This window comes from Lytechinus pictus, chromosome 5, assembly GCF_037042905.1.
Source record: "Lytechinus pictus isolate F3 Inbred chromosome 5, Lp3.0, whole genome shotgun sequence".
NCBI classification, from domain to species: domain Eukaryota; kingdom Metazoa; phylum Echinodermata; class Echinoidea; order Temnopleuroida; family Toxopneustidae; genus Lytechinus; species Lytechinus pictus.
The window spans coordinates 10,451,822-10,462,730 of record NC_087249.1 but is presented as its reverse complement, the minus strand read 5'-3'; the positions used below and the strand labels follow the sequence as shown (position 1 = coordinate 10,462,730).

General features: G+C 36.6%; 1 protein-coding gene across 2 annotated transcripts in view; it reads right to left on the bottom strand.

Moving 5' to 3' along the window:
- Positions 1-6,702: 6,702 nt before the first annotated feature.
- LOC129261821 (structural maintenance of chromosomes protein 6-like) overlaps positions 6,703-10,909 on the bottom strand; it is a 39,928-nt gene continuing 35,721 nt past the window's right edge. The window contains exons 25-26 of one of the 2 annotated variants that reach the window (XM_064099788.1): positions 9,856-10,659; positions 6,703-9,674 (exon numbers count right to left, since the gene is read on the bottom strand). In XM_064099788.1, the coding sequence (XP_063955858.1) occupies positions 10,539-10,659 (121 nt within the window). In that variant the 3' untranslated portion in view covers positions 6,703-9,674; positions 9,856-10,538. The remainder of the gene's footprint in view (positions 9,675-9,855; positions 10,660-10,909) is intronic. The other variant, XM_064099789.1, reaches the window with a different exon arrangement.

Below are 10,909 nucleotides of genomic sequence, written 5' to 3'. Positions count from 1 at the left end.
TTTGTATTTATTCATTTGACATTGTACAGGGTCATCCCCTACTGGAAAGAACACAACGTCCCAAAGTGTGTTCACAGTGAAGGTGATTTCACATTGTGTACCATGGAACACAATGTGAAATCACCATCACACTGTTAAATTTGAACATTTTAACAGTGTGAATCACATAGTCACATAGTCGACCATGTGAACAGTCACACTGTCAATGTGTCCACAGTGTGAAAATATATTCGCACTTTCGTATTTTAGCATTATAACAGTGTGAATAATATTTTCACATAGTCGACCATGCGAACACGCTGTGAACAGTCACACTGCCGAGATGTCCACAGTGTGAAAATATCTTCATACTGTTGAATTTGACCATTTTAACTTTGTGAATAATATTTTCACATAGTCCACTATGAGATCACACTGTGTGGTACTGAATTCTTTCCAGCAGGGATTCCATCAGGTTTGGTTCATTTTTTTGACATACCAGAACTAAACAAAAAAGAGTGTCTCATTTAAACTAGGCAAATATTGATCACTTCAGCAAAAACATATATAGGTGTCCCACTAACTTTTATTAACTTTCATCATGATGCATTGCAATTTTAAACCTGACAGTTTATAGCCAATTACATATGAATGTGATGTCCATGTAATATTGGTAAAAAAAATATTCGAGCTACAACAAATCCAGAAAAGATCTCAAGTAAAACGTGAATGAATTTCTATGGCTGGAGACCTTCCGTACATAATAGACACATCAAAACTTACCTATACATCTGAATAGATCTTCATCGTGGTCCGTGGACGTGGCGGGATAGAAAAGTTAATACCTACATTACATGGACATCTTGTCATTATTTTACTAAACCTGATGGAATTACCAAGATATATGAATACGACACAGCTTATATACCTCTTTGCTTGATACTTAGGCCTATTTCATCTCGTATGTATGTTCACTCTATAATATAATGAAATGTTGAATAAACATTGACAGGTTGGAGGTGTGACCTTTTCTTAAATGTTGCATTTACCAATTTAAATGGTTCGACCAAACAATTAAAATGTTGGATTCAGCTTTATGCGGGGTTAGATATAACATTTGGAATAGGTTGTCACTCCTCAAACCTTTAAAAAGCTGATTTAACACTTGATATTTAGAGTGTTCCCATATACATGATATATAGGTCAAAATATTATACAGGGTTGACATGTTTATAATCGTCGTGCAACCTAATCATATGGATTTTAAACCACATTCCTAGCTCTTTCGTCATGTTTAAAAGGCAGAACAATTATTTCCATTACTATTACAATATATTACAATATATCACTAATGAATTATATAACATAAGAAATGTCAAATGCAATATTCACTTAGAAATAATGAAAATTGTACCACGTGCGTAAACACTTTGCGTAGATGTGCTTTTAATCTTGCACATAGAATCATGTTAGGAGAACGTTTGTGTCAAGATGAATAATCTATTTAAAATGGGAGTCATAGATAAGTAGGCTATTTCGGTTTTGGAAGGTAAATAGAGTCAATATTTTCACGACGGAAATCACAGCTTTATTGTATATTATATACCTGTCACAATCTAAGAAACGATCAGGTACAAGTAAGGAAGAAAGTAGAGTGCACGATATATCATACACTAGTTATACGAATTGGGCAATTGGCTTACGATTTATATTTGTTTTAAACAAGGTATTGCTGTATCAAATTGATTTTTTTATGAATTGAAAAACACTCTGCAATTGACTCTTTCCAAAGAGCAAAAAAAATACTTTGAGGACAATCATGGGTATGTGTTAGTATGGTACAATACGGTACAACACCCTTCAGCATAAGATATGAACTCATTAACGCTATATCAATCATCAATATCGCATTTCGTCTTTTTGACAATGTTTTATCGCTTAAAGGGTTTAGGTTAAAGAAATTTGTTCGCGATAAGAAAGAAAGTGTATTGGGCAATTAGATTTACGATTTCGATTTGTTTCAAACAAGGTATCACTGTATCAAATTGATTTTAATGAATTGAATAACATTCTGCAATTGATTTTTTCCAAAAAGCAAAAAACTAAATATTTTGAGGACAATCATGGGTCCGTGTTAGTATGGTACAATACGGTACAGCACACTTCAGCATAAGATATGAACTCATTAACGCTATATCAATCTTAAATATTGCATTTCGTCTTTTTGACAAATGTTGTTTCGCTTAAAAGGTTTTAGTAAAAGAAATTTGTTATCGATAAGGGAGAAAGTGCGTTGGGCAATTGGCTTTACGATTTCTATTTGTTTTAAACAAGGTATCAATGTATCAAATTGATTTTTAATGAATTGAATAACATTCTGCAATTGACTTTTTCCAAAAAGCAAAAAACAAAATATTTTGAGGACAATCATGGGTCCGTGTTAGTATGGTACAATACGGTACAGCACACTTCAGCATAAGATATGAACTCATTAACGCTGTATCAATCATCAATATTGCATTTCGTATTTTTGATGCTTTATCACTTACAAAGTTTTGGTAGAAGAAATTTGTTATGGATGATTCAATTTTAGAATGAGTTCGATTTAAGCATTAAAGACCTACCCTGCTTCTCTACCCCCACCCCCCCCCCCCCACACACACACACACACAATCATTCGTCATAGCCGGGGCTGTGCGCTAATTCCATTCTGCAAACGTCTTTTTGTACATCGAGGTTAAAGCCTTTTTATGAGGAGTACTCTAGAAAAATTTCTGTGACAGATAGCATGTTTAGAAATCATTTGACCTTGACTTTGTGATAAAGCGACAGGGGCTTTAGAAATAACCGTAAATGCGAATTTGGTGTATGGTGTGTTATCGATCTTTCTCATTCGTGTTATAGTGATGCCGCCTGTATGTGGATATACAAAATATATATTGATGTCTGCATGCGTGAAGTAATTCAAGGAATAAATCAAGAGAGTTACATTTTTGACCAACTGTTCGAAATAACGACCTACTCTCATCAAATGAAATCTTGGTCCCGTAACACAAAGGTTAGCAATTGATCGTACGCTTGATTTTCACGACTGATTTACATTGTAGTCAGTGCAATCAATCGTAGAAAAATGTTCTACGATCATTGCTAAGCTTTGTGTTACGGTCCCCTGGTCTACAGAGATGAGGCTTTCGCTCCAAATTCATATTAAAAAAACAATTAAAGGAAAATACGGGGAAGAAAAAAACTAGGGGAGTCATGACACAACTTAATCATGTCTACACTCTATACATAGCATGTTTGAATATTGCCCAATTGAAATGTCTAAATAGTGTTTATTTACATAATTTGTATATCGTGTTTGCAATGCCAGTGGAAGGCAAATTTCCATGTTTTCCCTATGGACCAATAAATGAATCTGAATCTGATCAATACGCTTTTTTCATAAATTAACCCATGACAGTTATCGTCTGCCCCGACACTTTTACTTTTTACATTTTACATTTTCAAACACCTTTCCTATATTTCATCTTTCAGAAAAGTTACCATAAGGTACACTACAGAATTTTACAAAAGCGAGAGCCTAAATTCAAAAAAAGGCAAAGCTTGTAGAAAACTAGGACCCCCATTGGAAGAAAACATTAAGTTGTTACGTTGAGCGACTTAACGTTAAACGGAATAAATATTCATAAATAACTATTATACACAAACATCAATAGGCAGCTAGTTACCAGAAGAAAGGGGGTAGAAGAGGAATAGCAATAAAAGGAGTAAGAATGAAAATCTAAAATCAAGGGAGAAAAAATAGAGAGAATATAAGAAAATGTAGACAATATAATTATTTGCCATCATCAGTACGATCCACCATACAACTCCTAGCTTCTTTCTACATGATTCTCCCGCCATTTTTTTCTGTACAAGCAAGCCAACAGGGCATATATTGCTGGAAATGTCAAACAAACGTCTGGGTTGATCAACAAGAATGGAATGTAAAATCTTGTAATCAACACCATCCGATGATATATACATGACCAACAACTCTGCTTCGCGCCTATACAAATTCACCGAAGCGTGAAATATTCCTCGCGTTGCATGTAGCGATCGAGCAGTGAGCGCGCAAGCGAAAGATTGGCACGGGGGAAGGTCGGCGGCCGGGTAGACCACCATATCCGTAATCGTATTATCCAAGACTCAAGTCCATTAGCAAACGGCCTTTTCCTTCTTTACTAGATCTCCGGGGACACCTATTTTGGAGCGGATTTGCTGAAATTACAACTTGCCTGCTTTTCCCCTGTGGTCGCTCTATAGTATCTCACGCTCGCTCAGGCGTTTAATATTACTACGCTATTCTCCCTTCCCCCATCTCACTGAACTGCGCGGCCTGCAGTCAGACTTTATGAAAATATCAAAGATTAATATCGCAGAGCCTTTTATCGTCTGTTGTGCAACTGACTGCTTTCTGCTTCATGGCAAATTTCGATTTGTTATTAACATGCAAAAGACACTACAATATCACCCAGGAGTTGGATTACTGATATAAAGACTTGGAAAAGAAGCGGTACAATCTCAAAGAACTTTACAATATCGTTAACCTGATTGAGTGTAGTCCTAAATAGCCACATTTAATCAATGCGTTTGTCAATTCAGTATGTAATCAGACACGCTTTGAAATTTCGATATTTTCTCGTGGTTGAAGAAAACATTTGTAGATGCGATTAATGCGGGGTTATTTTTTAGAACTTTAGAACTGTGGATGTGGACGGTTGATATTGTCTTTGCAAGCGAAATTTTGTATAAGGGAGGGCATCCTCATGTAGCTGGTTTTACCCTATGTAACGAGGAACTATTTTATGACTTATGAAAATGTGATAACTCCAGTTCCTTTCACCAAAATTTACCTCTTTTTATGTTCAATGATCACAATCGTCATATTTTGTAGAGGAAAAAAAATTAAGTTGATTATTACCAAAACATATTACATCTCCATAAATACGAAAGGAGCGGGCCTGGCTTTATCATATTATTTTGTGTCATCTAAAACAATGAGTCAGAAGAAAATAACTTTGATCCAAGACCTACTCACGCCTCCTCGCATACCCATCATCAAAATGATACAAAAAACAACAACACCTTAATAAGGCGTTATACAGTCATGTTCGTACACTTCTGCGAGAGACCAAAATAAATCAGGATTGCGAACCTTATACACTGTTATAAGGAATAACACTCTATACTTTATCATTCGCAATTTAGCCTTGGCCAAATTTCGCTCGCCGAACACATTACATACAGCTTATAGGCAAATTGGTAATTTCGGTCATTTCTTAACTATCCATTTGATGTCAATAGCACATACGTGACATCGGTCAGTACTCAATGGTGACGCCGTGACACACAGACACACCATCCCACTCGCACCCTTCCCTCTCACACACCCACTTTCTCTGCCACACGCACGCCCACACACACGCTTTTTATTATTATTTATTTGAACAATATAAAAAGAGTGAATACAATACATCAGAAAAAAAATACAATTTTACAAACATGCATGGAAATACGGGAGCGGCAAGTGGGTCAGGGGGCGCAAAAGTGAAATTCAGCACTGTTGCCCAGAGGCATGTGCCCCCAACACATGCCGCTCCCATGACATAAATCAAGCATATAACTTCTTACACAAACTATTGCACATTAAAAAGTAGGAATGCAGAGGAAGGGGGGGGGGCAAAAAATCAAAGGAAATAGAGATGTATTGGGAATATAAATAAATATTACCATTGCAAAAGCTGCAGAAATATAAATAACAGAAAATCTCTTTCATACCTCAAGAGAGATTTGGATAATATATACGACCAACTTTTGACACTGGTCTCCCTCCCTCCTCCCCCCCCCCCTTCTCTCTCTCTTTCTCTCTTATACCTCATACAAACCCTGCTTTTCCCCTTCCTTCCCTTCTATGTTTGAATCGAATCAACCTCGCAAAATAATAATACAAAAAAAACATGTGACTTGACTCAAAACAGGTAGGCCAGTGTCACATGATTTCTATTCTCGCCTCGAAAAGGGGATTTCATTATAATTTTTTTATGGTCACTCCCATCATTCGACATAGCCAGCACGACCAAATAGGAATGACACTCCTTTAAATCCGATTATGATAATACCGTCATTGAAACCAGTTGGTTTGCACTTTCTCACACAATGGTCTTTCAGCGTCTCACAATGAAATTACATCAATTGAGATGTTTTCTATAGGGGAAACCCGACATACTTTTTCTCATCTCAAATTGATGCATCGTACGCATTAGGCACCCAAAAGCTAAAAAAAAATCTACAATCCCTTGTGGTATGGTTTATCCCACTTCCCTGGTTTACCACAACAAAAGCGATATCGTATTACAATTACTTTAAATATTTGATGTTTAGTTCTCCTTTGATCTGAAACGTATGATTTCTGAACTTATTTCTGTTGCATTCATGAGTTATCTTTTTTTTAAATTTGTACCTCACATAAAGGGCTAGGATACGAAGCGCACATAGAAATTACTGAACTTGAGCATTGTATACAGTTCTCTAAATTGTTAAACGACATATCTCTTTTTCAAATTTGTTCAATCTATCTTCCTCAATCTCTCTCTCTCACTCCCCCCCAACTCCTCTGTTTTCACCTATTCCACCTCATAAATACCAAGTTTCCACTCGAATGTGTGACACATTTATCAGTTTCTATGTGAAAATGAACTTTTAATACAGTTTGTATTATACAGGCTACTCTGTAATAAATATAGTTGATACATGTATGTACGATATACAAGATTAATAAACTAACATGACATACATAAATTTATGTAATACATTCAAACAGTAACATAAGGCACTGATGAATAAACAAAACAGATAAAATAACAAGTGACTACTCAAAAGGAATGTAATGTATTGTCCTTACATTAACTCATATAATCATGGATCAAAATCTTGACAGCGCATTATGCTTAAGACAAAAAGATGGCTTTAATACACAATGTTGATGAAATGTGCAAAGAATAGCACAGGTATGCCTGTTTATGGGACATTTAGGATTCATTTGACAAATGGATAGTACAAAATGAACACAAGCCGTCCCATCATAATGAAAGCAACTTTTAATCGTCAATTTTTCTACTTGAAGCGTGATATGCAGGTTTGTTAGTGTACGTGACGCTATTTGTCACATCATGTCTAAACACTCTGAAAAATGTTGCCGAGCTTTGTCTCACCATATGTGAACAAGACTTAAATGCCATGGTGATCAACATCCACTGACATTCTAATCTAAACTCTAAATGTGGTCTAAAGAATAAGCTATGTAAAACTAAGTAAATATGAAAATGACTTTTGAACAAAGAAAACATCCAATCCCTAGTGCCATCTAACAGATACCAAAACTGGCTTAAACTACTGTGTCTGAATGGTCAAGACCGGACAGTCCAGCATTTATGAAATTACATTTCACTGGATGGCTCAGAATGGGATAAACAAGAAATATTCCACAAGTTAGGGGAATATTGCACAAATCAGAGATAAGGGCAATATTGGCCCCCAACGAGTGGCATATCTGGTATCCCATGAACAGAACCATCCAATATAATTATCATTATCTATAATGATCATTATCTTGCGATGTAGCATATTGCACAGCATATTTAACTGACAATGCTACCCTGTATCAATAAAATTACAAAATAAATAAATATTTTGTTTTCAAAAAAGCCTAAGGGGAATTAATCATAATTTTGGCACACCATGCAAAATGCTCTGATATTGCAATGGCAAATCATGAAGACCAACTTAGCATTTTTACTGACTGCTGATAATACAATACCCTTCGACTGTGCAATGATCTCAATTCCTTGCTTATCATGCAAGAAATTTGATGCATCATACTCATTCATACCATTTAAAATCAGAACTGGGGGCCGTTTCATAAAGCTGTTCGTAAGTTAAGAGCAACTTTAAGAACGACTGGTGATCCTTTCTTGTGGTAAATGGTATATTCATTGGCGATGGTTTAGCGCATAAGAAAGGATCACCAGTAGTTCTTAAAGTTGCTCTTAATTTACGAACAGCTTTATGAAACACCCACCTGGGGGTGTATCACAAAGAGTTAAGTGTGTCTTAAGAGTCGCACTTAAACTTCAATTACGTTTGGTGTTAAATGCATCATAACATGTGCAGGGACACGCACTACTGTGTATCCATCAATCAGGGGCCCGTTTCATAAAGAGTTACAACTTTTGTAACTTTGCCATTATGGCAACTACTATGGCAACCCTGATTTTGATTGGCTGCTGAGCCCTGTTGCCATGGTAGTTGCCATAATGGCAAAGTTACAACAGTTGTAACTCTTAAATAAAAAAGGCCCTAGATGTGCACATTGGTGTTTAAGCTTAACTCTTAATCACACAGGACCTGTAACATAAGAGATGCAATCAATCTTACAATTAATATTGATTGCGACTCTATAGCAAAACAGGTAAAAACAAGTTACAATTTTAATTAATATACTTATTTCATTTGATTTGATATTGACTGTACCTCTCAAAGACGAAGGCTCGGGTACACATGTACAGGTTCATGACAGCAACTGACAGCTGATCTATTCAAATTAACAAGTAGTGGATGATCACGCGACTGTCGTGATTTCACTACATCATTTCTAGTACAGTGACATGTGTCAGACTTTGTATCTCAAATTGAAGGAAATTTCATTCATGTTCGTTGACAAAAAGTTCATCGCATAATATTTCAACCAAATCCTAGCTCACAAAGTCATAAAGAAAATACATATATAAAAATTAAGTCACTACACTAATGACTCAAGGGGGAGACAACCCCAGTGGTTGATTTTAGGGTTTGATGTTGATTGGTTAGTGTAGGTGTTAGGCAATTTTTTTACACCAGCTCAGCACTAAACAAAATAAAGCTGTGATTTCACTATGCCATATCAAAGGGGAGATAACCCAAATGGGTGATCTTAGAGTTTGGTGTTGTTTTTTTGCTGTAGGTGTTGGGCACATTTTTACACCACAGCACTGAAGTTAAAATAAAGCTGAGATGTCACTAGGTGATTAGCTTTCAACAATGAATGCTGATCAAGGCAGCATACATTGATCTGACTGACCCCATTCTGTGCTACCAGAAGAGTTCTTAAGAGCCCTTGCATTATTTTGTTGCTTATGCTTAATTAATGATTGTTTACAAAGCCTAATTTCTTTACCTTCACAGCCAACCACAACGTAGAGTCTTTATGGTTCGATCATATATTGTACTTTAGCATTCTAGCATTCTGTTCTTTCATGCGATTTTTACTTCAATATATCTGATGCTATTTTTCCCATTTTGCAAAGTGATTTGAATCATTAATGTGAACTCACTTTAGGCACTGGAGCTACACAAGGTGATCTGAAATAATGCTTTCAGCACCAAAACCAAAACCACACCTCACTTGAATTCACCTGTTGGATCAACTGTCTTTATATTTTTTTACAAAGCTTTGTCTATCCAAGATTTATATCATCATCACTTCGAGATTTTGGCCAACTATGTGGCTGACAAATTTTGTTACGATTTTATTCAGTTAGAGACAAATTCTTAGGAAAATGGCTTTACTCTGGACCTCTTCACAAACTTACAAGGCACTGAATGGTGTTCCCTTCCTGGTGGGTGTTACATAAAGCTGTTCATAAGTTAAGAGCGACTTTAAGAACGACTGGTGATCCTTTCTTACGCGCAAAACCCACGCAAATGACAATTTTTGTGTATACCATTTACCACAAGAAAGGTTCACCAGTCGTTCTTAATGTCGCTCTTAACTTACGAACAGCTTTATGAAATGGCCCCCTGGTATCGTATCTGCTATCCTTGCCTCTCCGATGAGTCGTCTGGAGTAGCCTCAGGTTCTGCTATGACATACTTTTGGTTCCTCTTTGGGTCAAGAAGTCTGCTTATACCCAGATACTTGTTTGTTCGCGAAAATCTAAACATGTTTATTATTCTTTGGTAATGTCCAATCATTTGGCACTGGGACCTCTTACCTTAACACCTACAAACTACTAAAAGGTGTTTCCTTCCTAATGTTTCATCTGCTATTCTTGTTCCTCAATCTTTTCATCTAGAGTGGCTTCAGGACCTGCATTAATGTCCCCTTGGATTCTCTTGGGGTCATGAAGTCTGCTTATACCCAGATACTCATTTGGAACAACAAAGGATTATATTATCAGTTGGTAATGTCCAATCATTTAGTACTGGGACCTCTTACCTAAAGACCTTCAAAGTAATGGATGGCATTCTTTCAACCTAAAGTATTACTTATTGCTCCTCCATCAATTCATCTAGAGTGGCCTCAGGACCTGCATTGAATGTACTCTTGGTTCCTCCAAGGATCATGAAGTCTGGTGATACTAACAAACTTTTTTGTTTGGGTAAATTCACACATGTTCCCTACTTTTTGGTAATGTCCAATCATTTGGCACTGGGACACCAACAAGGCACTATGGCATTTCCATCCTGGTCTGTATCTGCTATCCTTGCTCCTCCATTGATTCATCTAGATTTGCCTGCGGTTCTGCAGTGATGTACCCTTGGTTCCTCTCAGGGTCGTGAAGTCTGGTGATGCGGACAAACCGGCTCGGGGCGATCTTGCTGTGAAAGATGAAAGACAAAGCCAAAACTCTCATTAAGACCTGAAAACAGTTCTCTGCCCAATGCATAAAACATACAACTGTGGTAACTTTACCGTACATGGCAACTTTCATGGAAAGCTCAATTTCATTTGGATGGGAATCGGTTGCAATGGAAAATACTTCTAAGGGTAAAATTACCATAATAGAAGACTTTATACAGAGAGATAGAGGGCGACCGATGAGACATGGAAGAAGCAAGTGGTGGAGAG